Consider the following 21,209-nt stretch of genomic DNA (forward strand, 5'->3'; position numbering starts at 1 on the left):
CAACATAACTTCCTTGCTTTTGTACTCTTATGCCTCCATTTATAAAGCCCAGGATCCAGTATGTTTTTTTAACTGCGTTCTCAACCTATCCTGCCACCTTCAAAGATTTGTGCACATATACCTCCAGGTCTCTCTCTTTCTGCACCCCATTTAGAATTGTACCTTTTAGTTTATATTGCCTCTCCTCATTCTTCCTGCCAAAATATATCACTTCACACTTCTCTGCATTAAATTTAATCTGCCATGTTTCCACCCATTCCACCAGCCTATCAATGGCCTCTTGAAGTCTATTACTATCCTCCTCACTGTTTATTACACTTCCAAGTTTTGTGTCATCTGCAAATTTTGAAATTGTGCCCTGTACACTCAAGTCCAAGTCATTAATATATATATAAAAAAACAGCAGTCCTAGTACCGACCCCTGGGGAACTCTACTGTATACCTTCCTTCAGTCCGCAAAACAACCATTCACCACGACTCTGTTTCCTATCACTTAGCCAATTTCATATCCATGCTGCCACTGCCACTTTTATTCCATGGGCTTCAATTTTGCTGACAAGCCTATTATGTGGCACTTTATCAAACACCTTTTGAAAGTCCATATACACAATATCAACCTTCTCTGGTACCTCATCAAAAAACTCAATCAAGTTGGTTAAACATGATTTGCCTTTAACAAATCCATGCTGGCTTTCCTTTATTAATCCACAATTGTCCAAGTGACTGTTAATTTTGTCCCAGATTATCGTTTCTAAGAGCTTCCCCACCACCAACGTTAAACTGACTGGCCTATAGTTGCTGGGTTTATCCTTACACCCTTTTTTGAACAAGGGTGTAACATTTGCAATTCTCCAGTCCTCTGGCACCACCGCAATATCTAAGAAGGATTGGAAGATTATGGCCAGCACCTCCGCAATTTCCATCCTCAGCAACCTAGGATGCATCCCATCCAGACCAGCTGACTTATCTACTTTAAGCATATCCAGCCTTTGTAGTACCTCCTCTATCAATTTTCACCCCATCTAGTATCTCAACTACCTCCCCTTTCACTGTGACTTTGGCAGCATCTTCTTCCTTGGTAAATCTAGATGCAAAGTACTCATTTAGTACCTCGGCCACGCCCTCTGCCACCACACGTAGATCTTCTTTTTGGTCCCTAATCGGCCCCAACCCTCCTCTTAATACCCATTTACTATTCATATGCCTATAGAAGACTTTTGGATTCCCTTTTATCTTGGCTGCCAGTCTATTCTCATACTCTCTCTTTGTCCCTCTTATTTCCCTTTTCACTTCTCCTCTGTACTTTCTATATTCAGCCTGGTTCTCACTTGTATTATCAACCTGAAATCTGTCATACGCCCCCTTTCCCTGCTTCATCTTACTCTATATTTTTCATCATCCAGGGAGCTCTGGCTTAGGTTGCCCTACCTTTCCCCCTCGTGGGAATGTACCTAGACTGTACTCGAGCCATCTCCTCTTTAAAGGGTGCCCATTATTCGATTACAGTTTTGCCTGCCAATCTTTGATTCCAATTTACCCAGGCCAGATCTGTTCTCAACCCACTGAAATTGGCCCTCCTCCAATTAAGTATTTTTACTCTAGACTGTTCACTGTCCTTTTCCATAACTAATCTAAACCTTATGATACTATTATCGCTGTTCCTTAAATTTTCCCCCACTGACTCTTGCTCCACTTGGCCCATTTCATTTCCCAGAACTAGATCCAGCAATGCCTCATTCCTCGTTGGGCCAGAAAAGTACTGATCTAGAAAGTTCTCCTGAACGTACTTTAGAAATTCCTCCCTCTCTTTGCCCTTTACACTATTACTTACCCCAGTCGATATTAGGAAGGTTGAAGTCCCCCATTATCACTGCTCAAAAGTTCTTGCTCCTCTATATGCTTCCCACTAATTGGTGGCCTATAGAATAGACCCAGTAGTGTAATGGCGCCTCTATTGTTTCTTAACTCTAACCAAATCGATTCTGTCCTTGACCCCAAGAGGACATCCACTCTCTCCAGCACTTCAATATTCTCATTAATCAATACTGCCACCCGCCCCCTCCTTTTTTTCCTCCCCTATCTTTCCTGACCACCTTGTATCCAGAAATATTTAGTACCCAATCCTGCCCTTTTTTGAACTAGGTCTCCGTTATCGCCACCACATCATATTCCCATGTGGCTATTTGCGCCTGCAGCTCACCGACCTTATTTACCACGCTTCATAGGTTTAGAGTGCATGTGTGTAAACGCATCTTAAACCTTGTCTTATTCTAATCCTATAATCACTAGCTCGTGGCACTGGGAATAATCCAGAGATTATCAACGTTGAGGTCCTGCTTTTTAACTTCCTCCCTAGCTTTTGAAACTCTGATCGCAGGACCTCATGTCTTTTTTTTCCCCAGTGTCGTCGGTACCCACGTGGACCACGATTGCTGGTTGTTCCCCTTCCCCCCGCAGAATGCCCTGCACCCTCTCCATGATGTCCTTTACCCTGGCACCAGGGAGGCAACATATCACTCGGGACTCACGTCGGCGGTCACAGAAACGTCTGTCTGTCCCCGACTATCGAATCGACTATGACTACTGCATTTCTACACTTCACTGTGCCCCCTGTGCAGTCCTTTGCTTCATGGTGCCATGCTCAGGACTGCACTCCTTCGAGGTGTCGTCACCCTCACTGGACTGGTTTGAGTGTAATTCCTCTTCCTACCCTTTTGGATGGTCACCCACTTGCTATCCTGAACTCTGTGACCGCGGGGTGACCACCTCCTGGAACATACGATCCAGGAAACATTCAATCTCCCTTCTGCTCTGCAGTGAGTCCAGCTGCCCCTCAAGCTCAATCACTGCTGTCTAGGGCTACAAACTTTTAGCAAAAATGCTTTTGTAAAGGCCAAGTTTCTTACCTGCCAAAATATCCGTGCTTCGAACTGCTATAGTTTTAATCTTCACAATTCCTGATTCAGCAGCCTAGTAAAATCAGACAAGACAGAAATATTAAAATAGGTAGCTATTAGTAAAACCATTTCAGATGATCCATGTATTTTGTGTTGCAATATTCATGCAACGAGTTTCAAACACTATCACAACTATCAGAGGAGTTTATTGGAAATTAATGGCTCTGAAATTCCTGAGGCTGGGAAGGGTAATGTTAGTGGGGTGGGGGGGTGGGGGGGGTGGGGGGGAAGCAAAATCTGGATCCTCCAAGGTTCTACCCCCACTTTGAGTCCCATCGCAAATCCCAGTAGTTTTAGGGACTGGCCTATTACGAGTCCAACAAAAATGGGCAGGCATATAACAACAATGTAAATTAAGAAAATACATCATTCGAAATCAATTGAAGTGCAACGAACAGAAAGAGGGGTTCATCTTTCCCTTTCATCCCAGAGCCCTGTGGACAGTGAATGCCGTGGCAAGGTGCTGCAAAGAAATCCCATTCCTGACGGTCAGGGACGTCAGCACTGGGCAGATGGATGCTTTGTTCTGCCCAGATACTCCACCTCCCTCCCTCCAAGGCCTCTTCAGCTGATGCATATAGACCCTGCAATTCCTGAACAGAATCGCTGCCTCAATACAGAAACGTGTTTAAACTCTGTCATTTGGATGAGATGTTAAACCGATGCCCAGTGTGCCCTCTTGGGTGCATGCAAAAGATCCCATAGCAATATTTCATAGGAACATAGGACCAGGAGTAGGCCATTCAGACCCTCGTGCCTGCTCCGCCATTTGATAAGATCATGGCTGATCTGTGATCCAACTTCATATCCCTTAATACCTTTGGTTGCCAAAAATCTATCTATTTCAGATCTAAATTTAGCAATTGAGCTAGTATCAATTGCCGTTTGCAGAAGAGAGTTCCAAACTTCTACCACCCTTTGTGTGTAGAAATGTTTTCTAATCTCGCTCCTGAAAGTTCTGGCTCTAATTTTTAGACTGTGCCCCCTACTTCTAGAATCACCAACCAGCGGAAATAGTTTCTCTCTATCCACCCTATCTGTTCCCCTTAATATCTTGTAAACTTCGATGAGATCACTCCTTAACCTTCTAAACTTTAGAGAATACAACCCCAATTTGTGCAATCTCTTCTCGTAACTTAACACTTGAAGTCCAGGTATCATTCTAGTAAACCTACGCTGCACTCCCTCCAAGGTCAATATGTCCTTCCGAAGGTGCGGTGTCCAGAACTGCTCACAGTACTCCAGGTGCGGTCTAACCAGGGTTTTGTATAGCTGCAGTATAACTTCTGCCCCCTTGTATTCTAGTCCTCCAGATATAAAGGCCAGCATTCCATTAGCCTTCTTGATTATTTTCTGCACCTGTTCATGACACTTCAATCATCTATGTACCTGTACCCCTAAGTCCCTTTGGACATCCGCTGTTTTTAACTTATTACCATTTAGAAAGTACCCTGTTCTATCCTTTTTTGATCCAAAGTGGATGACCTCACATTTGCCTACATTGAATTCCATTTGCCACAGTTTTGCTCATTCATCTAATCTATCAATATCCCTTTGTAATTTTAAGTTTTCATCTACACTGCTTACAATGCCACCAATCTTTGTGTCATCGGCAAACTTAGATCTGAGACTTTCTATGCCTTCATCTAAGTCGTTAATAAATATTGTGAATAATTGAGGCCCCAAGACAGATCCCTGTGGGACTCCACTAGTCACATCCTGCCAATGTGAGTACCTACCCATTATCCCTACCCTCTGCCGCTTTTCGCTCAGCCAACTTCCTAACCAAGTCCGCACTTTTCCCTCGATTCCATGGGCTTCTACATTAGCTAACAGTCTCTTACGTGGGACCTTATCAAATGCCTTCTGGAAGTCCATATAAATAACATCCATTGACATTCCCCCGTCCAATACTTTAGTCACCTCTTCAAAAGATTCAATCAGGTTTGTCATTTCGAAGCGCAGGGGAGATCTCCTTGGCCAATATTTATCCCTCAACCATCACCACTAAAAACAGATTATCTAGTCATTATCTCATTGCTGTTTGTGGGACCTTGCTGTGTGCAAATTGATTGCCACCTTTCCTACATTACAACAGTGACTACATTTCCAAAAAGTACTTCATTGGCTGTAAAACGCTTTGGGACGTCCTGAGGTCGTGAAAGGCGCAATATAAATGCAAGTTCCTTCTTTCTTTTTAAACATGCTGGATAAAGTGCAAAACTCAACTGCAGAAGCATAGTGAGTGCAATTCAATTTAGAAACTTAATCTCAAATAGAAAAACAAAGAAATTTAGCTCATTCTGTGATGTTTCACTTGTCGACTGGTATCACAAAAATTGCTGGACTTCATAGTTACATAAATCAACCAATCACAAGAGAGCCTGATGATCATCTGTGTAAACCAATGCTGTGACTGATCAGGCTGTACAAACGCTGTAACAAGGCACGTGGACTTCCCAGATATGATATGCAAGCATATGATGTGAGCTGAAAATAATATAGCACATTATTGGAATGGAACCACATGGGCTAACAAAGACCATGCAATATTTATCACATAAGTTTTGAAATCAAAAGCCACAATTAAAAAGAATGTATTTAATGTACAGTATAAATAAAATCCTATGGTGTTCAAGCCCCAAGAAGCCAACTGATATGAAGTACAACTCCTCCCAAAGAACTGTGGAGAAGGGGTGGGATGGATCTATGTAAAATGCAGGTTCAAGCACTGATCCCAGAATGAATCTGCTGAGACAAGGGCAATATCTAACTTAAATTCATTTCCACTGATTGCAATGCAGGCCACGACTTTGGACTAGTCTTGGATCCGATGGAGTCACATGAGCCCAGGAAAAGGTGCTACTGGTTGAGCATCTTCTTTTCAAACAAAGCATTTGGTCTCTATCCCTTGATAGAAATTTCAGACAGGAACCTGTGGCCTTCCAACTCCACACAATACAGGAATAGCCAGAGGCAATCATTTTCAGTTCTTTTCAATCACAGGAAGAAATGCAGCACAAGGTCAAATAAGATACTTTAAAGCCTCATGGCAGAAGAAGCCACTTCAAATGTACAACATGCCTTTTCTTCTTTAAAAGGCAAATGTCCACTTCAACAAACCTAGCTCAGCACAGATTTTTAAAAATACTCAACATTTCTGCCCAGTATTCAGGGGGTAAATTTTAACTTTAATTTTGATGTAAGGAGGTCTTTCAATTTTTTTCAGTAGGTTTCCCGCCCGACAGCCAGCCAGATCGTCGTTTTGGGGGGGTCGAAGATAGTCGTTTGGAGGGGTCCAGGTGAAACAGCAATTTACTTGTACTTCTTTCAATTTAGGATACTGTATTCATTGCTCACAGTGCGGTCTCCTCTACATCAGGGGGACCAAACGCAGATCGGGTGATTGCTCTGCTGAACACCTCTGCTCAGTCCGCAAGCGTGATCCTGACCTGCCGATCGTTTGCCATTTTAATTCCCCGTCCCACTCTCGCTCTGACCTCACTGTCTGCTGCCTCTTACACTGTTCCAATCAAGCTCAACGGAAGCTCGAGGAACAGCACCTCATCTATTGATTAGGCACTTTACAACCTTCTGGACTCAATGATTTCAATAACTTCAGATCATAACCACTGCTCCCATTTTTTCGGACAGCAAGTGCTGGTAATGGTTCCGATGTTGCCATTTACAGCTCCTCTAGACCCATCTTTTGATTCTTTACATGTCCCATTACCACCCTCCGTGCCTTGCACCATCATCCCATTTGTCATTTAATCACTCCTGCCCTTCACCCCATCACAGACCTTCCCTTTTGTTCTTTCTTCCCCTCCCCCTTTCCTCCCCCCTCTTTCCTTGGCTCTGTACTTGCTTAAAAAAGTTTTATCTTCAACTTCTTCCCGTTGTGACGAAGGGTCATCGACTTGAAACACTCTTTCACCACTGGCGTTGCCCGACTTGCTGAATATTTCCAGCATTTTCTGTTTTTATTTCAGATTTCCAGCATCCGCAATATTTTGCTTTTGACACTCCTTAATGTGTTCATCATTACTAACGTGTGCACTACACCCTTCTTCCTTGTTCCATAGTAAGGAAATTAGCACTGCACTTGCCCTAATGTCATAGAAGGAAAGAAAGATTAAATGTTATACATTGTATGGCAGAAGGTTTAGGGCTAATAATTACTCAGTGTCACAATTCTTGAAGGTAATTTTCAAGGAAGGATTTCTTTTTAATATCACTTTCTCTTCGACTGTAATTACTTCTAGATGAACAATTAGATCCATCTCCCAGCAAATTTTATTCCTGTGAACAATGACAAGCCCAGTTCATTATATTCCAGATGTATAGTTATCTGGCCATTGGCATTACTGAATCACACAAACTCCTTATTAAGACAGCTACTCTAGGCGGCACGACAACTAGGTTTGATCAATTTTATGCAATGTTATTGATTTAACTTCCTCGACAAAAGCTAGGCACTTATGCAGATTCACCAGTTACACAATTTATTGAAATTGTATATTGAAAGTTATGTGGAAATGCATACATTATTCTTGTTGGAAAGACTGGATCCTCAGAGTTACTTCAAATATCTGGCACTATAAAGCAAAGGGGTAACTATGAATTCTAAGGATTTCAAGAGTTTTTAAATCATTGTCAGTTGCAATGGTCTGCTTTTCCCACCCTGATTAATAAAGTCTTTTTTTAAAAAAAAATCAATTTCTAGGACACTTAAAAAAAAAAATTACCTCACTCATATCTATAATGGGATGGATTCATTTCCCACTCTGCCATTTCATAAAAAGTTAAATTACTCCACCACAGTGATTAAAACAACTTGAGACTAAAACTGGTTCACTAATGTCCTTTAGGGAAGGAAACCTGCCACATTACTCAGTCTGGCCTATATTTAACTCCAGTCCCATATCAATGTGGTTGACTCTTAATAGCTCTCTCAAGTGGCCTAGCAAGCCTCCCAGTACAAGGCAATAAATGCTGGCCTTACCAACAACGCCCAAGAATGGGGAAAAAAAGAGATGTGGCAATGCAGAGGGGTTTAGAAAGAGAATTCTGGAATGTACGACCAATACTGAAGGCTTTGCCACCAATGGTGAAGTGGAATGGGTGGTGGGGAAGGGCATACACAGTAAGGAGTCGGAAGAGCAAGTTGGGACGTAGGGCTGGAGGAGCTTGTACAGACAGGGTGAGTTGAGGCTGCAGAGAAATTAGTAAATGAGGACAAGGATTTTGAAGTTGCATGTGAGAATCAGAATGCTAAAAACTGTTTCTTAAAATGAATCTACCTTTTCTTTTTACATTGGAGTTGGTTTCCCTTATAGAACTTGGAGCGAGACAGTCCAGAGATAAACTTTTGTATTTCTAGTGTGTGAACATCAAAATGACCAAACAGCTAATAAACTGCAATTACAATCTATTACAGTTGGCTATTTATAAAATACATCCTTATTAGTTTGTTTAGAAAAACACTGTCTTATTGACATGTGTAGCATTTCATATCCACTTACATTTTTATTTATGAATTGCTGTCATGCGAACATTTAGACATCAGGTGAGGACAGGATGCACTGAACCATGACCCCCCTCCCCAAAGCTGACAATAATCAAATAACCCCAAATAACATTCACTGCCTGGGCTTAAAAATGAAGGACATCTAGGCTTGGTACCGGGGAATGATGGTACCTATGGATCCCTAGGTGAGTGTTGGTAGGGCAGTCAGCCATTGAGGAGAGTTAAGCCCCATCAATGCTTTCAGGAAATGAGGTCAGAAGAGGGAGAAATGTTTTTTTTGGAAGTTAGTCGAAATGGCTTTCCATTAACTCTAAACATGGAAGAGTAAATTGGGTCTGAAGGCCCAAACTGATTCCAAAAAGGAGAGAAGCGAGAGGCTCTTCTCCGGGAAGTTTTAATCTGCTTCATTCCAGTATCAGGCCAGGTCCTGCCACCAGATTCATTGGGCTGCATTGACTTTAAAACAACTCTGCACCGACGACGATGCAGTTGGAGTGCAAATGCACCCTTAAAGAGCTTTCAGTTTCTCCTTAAGCTTAAAAGCCAGTTCTTTGAAATTATTAACGAGCAATGCACTTCGCTACTGAGAAACAGATGGAGGTGAAGCTGGGTAAAGCTACAACACAGGACTACATTCTTACTAAACAGCAGAAGCAACATGCTATAGACAGAGCTAAGCGACTCCACAACCAATAGATCAGATCAAAGCTCTGCAGTCCTGCCACGTCCAGTCGTGAATGGTGGTGGACAATTAAACAACTAACGGGAGGAGGAGGCTCTGCAAACATCTCCATCCTCAATGATGGTGGAGTCCAGCACGTGAGTGCAAAAGACAAGTCTGAAGCGTTTACAACCATCTTCAGCCAGAAGTGCCGAGTGGACGACCCATCTCTGCCTCCTCCCGATATCCCCACCATCACAGAAGCCAGTCTTCAGCCAATTCGATTCACTCCAGGTGATATTAAGAAACGGCTGAGTGCACTGGATACAGCAAAGGCTATGGGCCCCGACAACATCCCGGCTGTAGTGCTGAAGACTTGTGCTCCAGAACTAGCTGCGCCTCTAGCCAAGCTGTTCCAGTACAGCTACAACACTGGCATCTATCAGACAATGTGGAAAACTGCCCAGGTATGTCCTGTCCACAAAAAGCAGGACAAATCCAATCCGGCCAATTACCACCCCATCAGTCTACTCTCAATCATCAGCAAAATGATGGAAGGTGTCGTCGACAGTGCTATCAAGCGGCACTTACTCACCAATAACCTGCTCATCGATGTTCAGTTTGGGTTCCGCCAGGACCACTCAGCTCCAGACCTCATTACAGCCTTGGTCCAAACATGGACAAAAGAGCTGAATTCCAGAGGTGAGGTGAGAGTGACTGAGGGGTTAGAATAAGGGGCTGCTCTTTCAAAACTGAGATGAGGAGAAACTTCTTCACTCAGAGGGTGGTAGGTCTGTGGAATTTGCTGCCCCAGGAAGCTGTGGAAGCTACATCATTAGATAAATTTAAAACAGAAATAGACAGTTTCCTAGAAGTAAAGGGAATTAGGGGTTATGGGGAGCGGGCAGGAAATTGGACATGAAGCTGAGTTCGGATCGGTCAATGCCCTGTGGGTGGCGGAGAGGGCCCAGGGGCTATGTGGCCGGGTCCTGCTCCGACTTCTTGTGTTCTTTAGATTTGTGGTTGGGATCAGATCAGCCATGATCTTATTGAATGGCGGAGCAGGCTCGAGGGGCCGATTGGCCTACTCCTGCTCCAATTTCTTATGTTCTTATGTTCTTATGACTGCCCTTGACATCAAGGCAGTATTTGACCGAGTGTGGCACCAAGGAGCCCTAGTAAAATTGAAGTCAATGGGAATCAGGGGGAAAACTCTCCAGTGGCTGGAGTCATACCTAGCACAAAGGAAGATGGTAGTGGTTGTTGGAGGCCAATCATGTCAGCCCCAGGACATTGCTGCAGGAGTTCCTCAGGGCAGTGTCCTTGGCCCAACCATCTTCAGCTGCTTCATCAATGACCTTCCCTCCATCATGAGGTCAGAAATGGGGATGTTTGCTGATGATTGCACAGTGTTCAGTTTCATTCGCAACCCCTCAAATAATGAAGTAGTCCAAGCCCGCATGCAGCAAGACCTGGACAACATCCAAGCTTGGGCTGATAAGTGGCAAGTAACATTCACGCCAGACAAGTGCCAGGCAATGACCATCTCCAACAAGAGAGAGTCTAACCATCTCCCCTTGACATTCAACGGCATTACCATTGCCGAATCCCCCACCATCAACATCCTGGGGGTCACCATTGACCAGAAACTTAACTGGACCAGCCGTATAAATACTGTGCAAGAGCAGGTCAGAGGCTGGGTATTCTGCGGGGAGTGACTCACCTCCTGACTCCCCAAAGCCTTTCCACCATCTACAAGGCACAAGTCAGGAGTGTGATGGAATACTCTCCACTTGCCTGGATGAGTGCAGCTCCAACAACACTCAAGAAGCTCGACACCATCCAGGACAAAGCAGCCCGCTTGATTAGCACCCCATCCACCACCTTAAACATTCACTCCCTCCACCACCGGCGCACTGTGGCAGCAGTGTGTACCATCCACAGGATGCACTGCAGCAACTCGCCAAGGCTTCTTCGACAGCACCTCCCAAACCCGCAACCTCTACCACCTAGAACAAGAGCAGCAGATACATGGGAACAACACCATCTGCACGTTCCCCTCCAAGTCATACACCATCCTGACGTGGAAATATATCGCCGTTCCTTCATCGTCGCTGGGTCAAAATCCTGGAACTCTCTTCCTAACAGCACTGTGGGAGAACCTTCACCAGACGGACTTGAGCGGTTCAAGAAGGCGGCTCACCACCACTTTCCTATGGGCAATAAATGCCGGCCTCGCCAGCGACGCCCACATCCCATGAACGAATTAAAAGAGCTCTCCGCTGTTACACAGGGGAAAAAATCCATTGCGTGTACAGCTGTCCAGTCAGCAAAAAGGAGGAAAAGTCCAGTTTTGCAAAAGACCAGGGATTCTGTTTTGAAACATAAAAAAAATAGAAGCAGGAGCAGGCCATTCGGCCCTTCGAGCCTGCTCTGCCATTCAATATGATCATGGCGGATCCTCTAAATCAATGCCATATTCCCGCTCTCTCCCCATACCCCTTTGTTGGCCAGAGGCTGCAGAAGACTGCTGAGCTGAATTCGAAGTGCTAACAAAGACACTGACCTTTTGAAATGAGGTGACCTGGAGTTCAGTCACTGGTCTGAACTGGCCAGAACCGGTTTGAATTCGTTCCGCTTCTTAGAGAGACAAAGGGACGGTGATGCTACCTGACCCCTTGGAACAGAGCCAATCAGGGGATGACATCGGTCACTCCAGCAACTTTGAGCCAACCGGAGAAGACAGCATCGTTCGAAAAGACAGACTTGGGGAATAAAAACTGAGGAATTGCTGGTTTGGTCCCAGTGTGCGTTTTTTTTTGTTTGTGAGCAAGAGAGAGAGTCAGTGTGTGTTTTTGTTTTTGTTGGTGTGTGTTTGTGTCTTTGTTTGTGAAGGAGACTCTGGGAGACTAACCCTCGTGGAAGTGAATACCTTACGTCAGGGACGTAAAGACTGCATCGGGGACGTGGAGACGACGTCGGGAGTAAGAGGGAGAATTGCCTGGCCAGCAGCGTCTCTCCTTTCCGGGTAATATAATATCCTTTCTATTCTGGGACCACTCTGGGAGTGTTGTCAGGAAAACCTAGTGGGTGTGCGTTTAAAGCCTAATACTCGGGGAGTATTAATAGAGAAACTTAGTGGGTGTGCGTTTAAATCCTAGTTTGAGTATAAACCTGTATAACCTGCTGTAAACTACATGCCTATATCTAACTAGACGTATAAGCGGTATGTACATGATCTAATAACGTTAATAAAGCAGATTGAGAATTAAGAGAGAATTGACTCTTCCTCTGTGTACTAAGCCAAAACCGTTAACCGGTGACTTCCGGTCAACACCTTGATGCCTTTTGTGTCTAGAAATTTATCTCCTCAAATTTATTCAATGACTTGACCTCCACAGCCTTCTGTGGTAGAGAATTCCACAGGTTCACCACCCTCAGTGAAGAAATTTCTCCTCATCTCAGTCCTAAATGTCCTACCCCATATCCTAAGACTGTGACCCCTCATTTTAGACCCGACCCCCCCCCCCCAGCCAGGGGAAACATCCTCCCTGCATCCAGTTTGTCTAGCCCTGTCAGAATTTTATACGTTTCAATGAGATCCCCTCTCATTCTTCTAAATTCTAGTGAATACAGACCTAGTCGACCCAATCTCATACAACAGTCCTGCCATCACAGGAATCAGTCTGGTGAACCTTCGCTGCACTCCCTCTATGGCAAGTATATCCTTCCTTAGGTAAGGAGACCAAAACTGCACACAATACTCCAGGTGTGGTCTCACCAAGGCCCTGTATAACTGCAGTAAGACATCCTTGCTCCTGTACTCAAATCCTCTTGCAATGAAGACCAACATACCATTTGCCTTCCTAACTGCTTGCTGCACCTGCATGTTTGCTTTCAGTGATTGGTGTACAAAGACACCCAGGTCTCTTTGCACATCAACATTTCCCAATCTATCACCATTTAAATAAAACTCTGCCATTCTGTTTTTCCTTCCGAAATGGATAACTTCACATTTATCCACATTATACTGCATCTGCCATGTATTTGTCCACTCACTCAACTTGTCTAAATCGCCTTCAAGCCTCTTGGTATCCTCCTCACAACTCACAATCCCACCTAGTTTTGTGTCGTCAGCAAACTTGGAAATATTACATTTGGTTCCCTCATCCAAATCATCGACATATATTGTGAATAGCTGTGGCCCAAGCACCGATCCTCACAGTACCCCACTAGTCACCGCCTGCCACCGCGAAAAAGACCAGTTTATTCCTACTCTGTTTCCTGTCTGTTAACCAATTTTCAATCCATGCCAGTATATTACCCCCAATCCCATATGCTTTAATTTTGCACACTAACCTCTTATGTGGGACTTTATCAAAGGTCTTCTGAAAATCCAAATACACCACATCCATGGGTTCTCTCTTATCTATTCTACCAGTCACATCCTCAAAACACTCCAGTAGGTTTGTCGAACACGATTTCCCTTTCATAAATCCATGTTGTCTTTGTTTAATCCCGTTGATATTTTCTAAATGTCCTGTTATCAAATCCTTGATAATAGACTCTAGCATTTTCCCTACAACTATTAGGCTAACCGTTCTGTAGTTACCTGTTTTCTCTCTCCCTCCTTTTTTAAATAGACCCAACCAAGTAGTTTACATTTATTTTCTTTCTTATTCATTTCTGTGTGCCTCTTTTGTAAAATTCCTGATAGTTTGATAAGTGTTTCAATTCCTGGAGTTAATACATAGAAATTATAGCACAGAATCAGACCACAGTCCAATTGGTCTATGCCAGTGTTTATGCTCCACACAAGCCACATCTCTTCATCTAACCCAATCAATCTAACCTTTTATTCCTTTCTCCCTCATGTGTTTATCTTGCTCCCCCTTAAACGGATCAATAAAGTTACTTCCGATAATGTATAAAAAAAGAATAAAATGTAATTAATGAAAACAAAACTTCTAAAGAAAACCTATTGGAATTGAAAATATGGAGCTACTTGCGATCTGAAAGCACGAGTTTCCTACTAATACTCAAGTCAATTTAATCTCTATTTTCACCTCAACCAGAAGGCACAAGTAGACAAATATACAAGATTAATTTTCAACACCATGAAAAATGTGTGCCTAATATAGGTGGCAACTTTTTTTTTTATTATTGTGGAATAGTTACATATTGATAAGAGGAAACATTTGCAGGGCTATGGGGAAAGGGTAGGGGAGTGGGACTAATTGGATTGCTCTTGCAAAGAGCCGGCACAGGTACGATTGGCCAAATGGCCTCCTTCTGTGCTGTGTCATTCCATGATTCTGTGTAAAACGAATGGCTAGCATGAGATAAGGTACGTTAGGTAATGTATCCCTCTACCATTGGAATCCCATATCTTGAACCAAAAATAAAATTCATCAAAAAATTAAAATATACAGCAGAGTCCTGAATTACACAATCCAAGACCTCCAGGCATGGAAGCTGCTAAGTATAATGTCGCAGAACTGACCGGTGTATTCTCTTTCTGTTGGTTGCTTATCAAGATGACAGAAAATTGCCTTGCCCTCCTTTGGAAAGCTTTACCTGGTCTGTATGAAGTGCGACTCACCCTCAACTCCACCCAAGTTAAAAAAAAGTTCCAATAAATAACTCAGACTGTGAATAGTATTGAAAATCATGTTACCTTCCATTCCCTCTTCCTGGAAAACCCAACATTTCATGGCTCCACTCAGGCTGTCAGTGGTGATGTAAGTAAATGAATGGCTCCATAGAAAATAAAACTAATCCAGGGGGCCCCACACAGGGAAACTAATACTGGCTGAGGTTTGAAAATGCAGTCTGTGTATTCCAATATGATATAGGCGTCTGGGCACGCAAACAATTTGTTCTCCAGTTTAGCCTTGTTAAAATGTTTCAAAAAATATTTAAATGTCAGAACCATTTATTATTTAACTACTTCAAATAATTTATTATGGCCAATAACTATTTCTTAACTGATTATAAAGAAGTGTCATATCAACCCATAACATGCTAACCCATGGTTAATTACAACAGATCAAAAGTGCACACATTTCACCCAGATGTACGAGACAAATGCGTTTAATTTGACTCTAGCGGATAAGTGTAGTTTGCTGCTTTCCTGGTGGCCAGTTTACTTAATCATTGTCAGATTTCCAGATATAAATGGTTATTAACAGGCTGTGATCCAAAGTACCGGGTTGCAAAATAATGACTGCAAGTTAAACATTATTTCAAATAATCGGTTTCACCTTACTTTTAATGCAAACCTTGCCCACAGTAAAGTAAAAAGATGAGCAGAAAGTTGGCAGAGTGTTGCCCATCTGGAAAATCCCCAATGTTAAGTTTACTCAATTCTCCACAAGATGCCAGGTTCCAGAGTGTTTGGCACAAGAGTTAAGAACTTGTGGAAAATTTCACACATTATTCAAACAGTTTAAACATCACAAAAGTGATCGTTATGTAAAACTTGTCAAATCTTAAACTGGAAAATGGTCAACAGAAAATGTGTGTTTTCTAGCATTTTCTGTTTTTGTTTCAGATGGCTAGCATCTGCAGTATTTTGCTTTTTACTTAGAAAATGGTTAATTTTACATAAACAGCAGGAAAAAGAATTTGACACAAGAGTCCTGTGGTGTTCAAGAAAACATCCCAGTGTTCTTCCTCAAAGACAGAGCTTTTTGCAGTGATTCACACAAGCATTTCAGCAATGACACAATGAAAGCCAAATTAAGTCAGACTTGTTATGTGAAAAAGTAAACAGCAATATTTTCCTTGTGAGCCATTTTGTACTGTTGTTCCTTTTCAGTGTTATGTATAGAGAAATACAGTACATTTCTCGTGGTGTCGTGGCAGCACTGATAAAGGTACTTGGGCAGTATGACCAGGTTAACATTTCATTTGCAATTAATGTACCTACTTACGGAAAATTGAAGAATTGCCAATAGAAATTTCTGACTAGCCACAGTTGTGACGACACTGTTTTAGCCCAATGCACAAATTTTAGTTGAAAAGGCTTTAGATAAATATATTTCACATGTGTATATTTACTTAACATCTACCACCATTCAAATGACCAAGGAACTAAAGCACTCAACGACCAAAAAATACTTACTCTGCTTTTCATCTTACCATTTTATCAGCAAAAGCACGAAAAACACTGAAGTACACATGCGTACGTGCGAATGAGTATTGAGAACACATGCCCAATATAACAGGGTCTATTATTCATTTTTTATTTACTAATCAGTAGATGCACAGACATAAATTTGACAGTGGACAACATTTAATCCACTCAAATAAAAACAGAAAATGCTGGAAAGCTCAGCAAGTGAGGCAGCATCTGCGGAGAAAGAAACAGAGTTAAAGTTTCAGGTTGAAGACCTTTCGTCAGAACTTCCAGTTCTGATGAAAGGTCTTTGGCCTGAAATGTTAACTGTTTCTTTCTCCACAGGTGCTGCCTCACTCGCTGAGCTTTTCTAGCATTTTCTGTTTTTATTTCAGATTTCCACCATCCACAGTATTTTGCTTTTAATCCACTCAGAATGCATATGTGCGTGTGCCTTTGTTTCAACCTAATTCATCAATGATCAAGAAAAGATATTTTATATTTTTCTTCCCTGAAGAGATTAATTCATTCTGTATTCCAGCTCCACAAGGGAGGAAGGTTTCTGGCACTTCAGCCAAGTGGCCATACTTTACAAGGGTCATTTTCTCAGTACACGTTGGCAGCAAGGAATGCCATAATTGGATGGAAAACTGTGGGTAGTGTGCCTGCAATTTTCTGGTATGCATTATTGGCAGATGAGGTGCCCTGCTGCTAGCGTGTACTTGGAAAATTGCCCCTCATGTGTGACCCTAAACAAAGAATGATGCCAGGTCATTTGATGATGGGGGAGTGAAGGAAAGGAGATGGGAAGAGAGAGGACAACACAGGAGAGTCTAACTTTGTCCTCCGTTAATATCCACTGGCACACGTTTCAGGCAAGGATCACTAGATAGTGATTCGGAGCAGGAACCCTAGCCAATTTTGTCACTGAAGACAACTGTAGTACCCCAACTACTGTCTCAGGTGAGATTGGTTAACTCAGCACACACCAGGGATTGAACTTCTGATCTTCAGGACTCACTGCCACTTTACACTATAGGGTTACCTTCTGAGCACTGTCGTGGCATTGGGTACGTCTGACCAATTCATAGTAGGTACAGCACAAAAGGCGGCCATTCGGCCCATTGTGCCTGTGTCAACTCTTTGAAAGAGCTATCCAATTAGTCCCATTCCCCTGCTCTTTACCCATAGTCCTGTAAATTATTTTCCTTCAAGTATTTGTCCAATTCCCTTTTGAACGTTACTATTGAATCTGCTTCCACCACCCTTTCAGGCAGTGCATTCCAGATTACAACTTGCTGCGTAAAAAAATGTTTCCTCATGTCGCCTCTGGCTCTTTTGTCGATCGCCTTAAAATCTGTGTCCTCTGGTTACTGACCCTTCTGCCACTGGAAACAGTTTCTCCTTACTTACTCTGTCTAAACCTTTCATGATTTTGAACACCTCTATCAAATCGTCCCTTAACCTTCTCTGTTCTGAGAACAACCTCAGTTTCTCTAGTCTTCACATAACTGAAGTCCCACATCCCTGACACCATTCAAGTAAATCTCTTCTGCATCCTCCCTCAGGTCTTGACATCCTTCCTAAAGTGTGGTGCCCAGAAATGAACACAATACTCCAGCTGAGGCCTAACCAGTGTTTTATAAAGGTTTGGCATAGCTTCCTTGCTTTAGTACTCTGCCTCTATTAATCAAGCCCAGGATCCCATATGCTTTTTTTTTTTAAAAACAGCCTTCTCAACTTATCCTGCCACCAAAGATTTGTGTATGAGCCCCCCCGCCCCCCGTCTCTCTGTTCCTGTACCCCTTTAAAATTGTACTATTTAGTTTATATTGCCTCTCCTCATTCTTCCTACCAAAATGTTTCACTTCACACTTCTCAGTTAAATTTCATCTGCCACCTGTCTGCCCATTTCACCAGTCTGTCTATGTCCTCCTGAAGTCTGTTACTATCCTCCACATTGTTTACCACTACTGCAAACTTTGAAATTATACCCTCTATACCCAAGTCCAGGTCATCAATATATATCAAAAAGAACAATGGTCCTAATACTGACCCCTGAGGAACACCACTGTATACTTCCCTCCAGTCTGAAAAACAACCATTCACCACTACTTTGTTTTCCTAGCCAATTTTATATCTACGCAGCCAATGTCCCTTTAATACCATGGGCTGTAATTTTGCTAACAAGTCTAATATTTGGTACTGTATCAAATGCCTTTTGAAAGTCCATATACACATCAACCACCACACTACCCTCATCAACCCTCTCTGTTACATCAAAGAACTCAATCAAGTTAGTCAAACACGATTTAACAAATCCGTGCTGACTTTCATTTATTAGCCCATACTTTTCCAAGTGCTAATTTATTTTGTTCTGGATTATTGTCTCAAAGTTTCCCCACCACCGATATCAGCCTGTAATTGCTGGGTTTAACCCTTTCCCCTTTCTTGAACAGGGGTGTAACATTTGCAATCCTCCAGTCCTCCGGCACCACCCCCATATTGAAGGGAGATTAGAAGATTGTGGCCAGAGCCTATGCAATTTCCACCTTTATTTCTCTCAGTAACCTAGGATGCATCCCATCTGGACTGGATGACTTTTCTACTTTGAGTACTGCCAATCTTTTAAGTACCTCCTCTATCTATTTTTACCCTACTATGGAAACATAACATTTTTAGATGGCGCTAAATCAAGCTACTTAGAAATCAATACAAGTGGAGTTTCTGTCTGCTTGATAAGGAATGCACACTCTCTTCCCATAGGGGCACACTCCAATTACCCCAGTCCAGAGGGGCTTAGGTACAGATTGGTAGAGTCCAGCATTACAGATCCCAAGTGCGCATAAGGGTACTGCTGGAGATTAAGCAGCTGAAACCACGCAGCCCTTCAGCACAATGCATTGGTAAGCTTTACACTACTTGTCCTGGCAGGACCATTAGTGAGGGCATTAATTTGCAGGGTTATCTGAAGCTGAGTGGGAAGACTTCCAACCCTCAGTGATAGATCTATCCTTTTAAGGTCCATGAGCGAGGATTGTCAACCATGCTGCACACCGCCTAGATCAGATATCAGATTACCAAGTCTGTTACAAGGAACTGACTTAGTTCCAAACGTCCATCAACAGACATGTCACCTTTAGTCATTTCAACCCCAGAGACCCTCGAAAGGGTGTAGGCACCAGTTGATCATTTGACAACTGACAAGCGCCAGTTTGAATCCTCCCAGGGTGAACAGCAGGTAGCAGTTGCTCTGCAAACAGCATGGTGAACTGCACAACTCACCAAAAGAGTGAGCGCTTTGCCACTATACTCCTGGCCACAGCAATGATGCACACCATACACTGTCGAACCTGTTTCACCAGTTGGAGGTGAAGAACTTTAGAAGCAAATGCATGCCTCCACGAAACCAAATCGTGGTTGGCACCAAACCCTGAATACACGAGCAGCTGTTTTAATGACAGTCCTCAAGGCGTTCACCTTGGCTCAGTTGGTCACACCCTCGCCTCGTAGTCAGAAGGTTGTGGGCTTAAGCCCCACTCCAGAGACTTGAGCACATTGTCAAGGCTGACACTTCAGTGCAGTAGAGGGAGTGCTGCACTATCGGAGGTGCCATCATTCGGATGACCCCGTCTGCCCTCTCAAGTGTATGTAAAAGATCCCATGGCACTAATTTGAAGAGCAGCAGGGGAGTTCTCCCAGTGGCCTGACCAACATTTACCTCACAACCAACACCTACAAAACAGATTATCTGGTCATTTATCTCATTGCTGTTCGTGTGGGAAAAAAAATCAACTCAAATGAATAAAACATAGCATTTACTTCTTCAAAAAAAAAAGGAAATTTCTTAAATGTTGAGGTCATCAAAATGAGGGAACAGTACAATTCAACACCCTTTGGATCATTCATCATCAATAGGCATTCGAGTATAGCAACGGCCACGTACAGAGTGCACCCTCTACTCCAAATGTCTGAATCCCAAGGTCTGAAAAGTAACACCAGTGCACTGGATCTTTAAAGGGAATCAGCTGCACAAAGGTCACGTGCGCTCTCCTCCTCCCTTTACGCAATGTAATTTGCAGCATCAGAGCCAGAGGATTATTACCAGCAGCTGGTGGCCATCTCCATTTTCTAGTTTCTAATAACAACCACTGGAAAAAGAAAAAAATGAAGATGTTGAGGACGTGACTATAATTAAGAGACTGGAGCAGATGCAAGATAAAACAAACCCTTGATTTTTAAAGGATCAGGATTACAAGGGTCCGTAACAGTCCGCTTCAACAAACTTGTTTCTGATAGTTACTGCCTGCTAACATAACAGTGATTACATTTGAAATGTAACCCACTTGACATGAGGATGTGATAAGGGATTATAGAAATTAAAGTTTTTCTTTCTTTCAAATAGACCCTCAGATCAGCAGGTCAAACTCAAGCAATTTTACTCTCATTACACTACTGAGACATTCAGAAACAATCTAGTGGTGACCAACACATGGCTGGTGATCTAAATACAGCTCTTCCATTCCTCATTTGAGGCCCTATGACATTTTACGATAAGACAGCAGTACAGCTCCCTGTTGGGACAGCTGCAATCACATGTCCCGCACTCAGGAAGCGGGAAGTGCCACTTTCAGCACAGCAGCATTTTGAAGGGAGTGAGATTGACAGTGTTCCATCCTAAACGGAGCTACCAACCCCAAACGCCCTCCATCACAAAGACTGCCTACTTCCATCTCTGTAATCTTGCACCTCTCTGCCCCCGCTTCGGCCCATCTGCTGCTGAAACCCTTCATTCAAGCCTTTGTCATCACCCGACTATTACTCCAACAATCTACAGCCGACCTCCCATCCTCCATTAACTTCAACTCATCCAAAACTCTGCTGCCTGTATCCTACCCTGCACCAAATCTCACTCACCCATCATCCTTAGATTGGTAGATT

The 21,209-nt window shown here is 43.0% G+C and overlaps 1 protein-coding gene across 6 annotated transcripts in view; it reads right to left on the reverse strand.

The window, feature by feature from the left end:
• Window positions 1-21,209, reverse strand: part of mon2 (MON2 homolog, regulator of endosome-to-Golgi trafficking) — a 135,276-nt gene that overhangs the window by 90,860 nt on the left and 23,207 nt on the right. For all 6 annotated transcript variants that reach the window (XM_067999377.1, XM_067999375.1, XM_067999376.1 and 3 more), the window contains exon 2: window positions 2,907-2,970. In XM_067999377.1, the coding sequence (XP_067855478.1) occupies window positions 2,907-2,970 (64 nt within the window). The remainder of the gene's footprint in view (window positions 1-2,906; window positions 2,971-21,209) is intronic.

Source organism: Heptranchias perlo, chromosome 18, assembly GCF_035084215.1.
Source record: "Heptranchias perlo isolate sHepPer1 chromosome 18, sHepPer1.hap1, whole genome shotgun sequence".
In the NCBI taxonomy this organism is placed as follows: Eukaryota; Metazoa; Chordata; class Chondrichthyes; order Hexanchiformes; family Hexanchidae; genus Heptranchias; species Heptranchias perlo.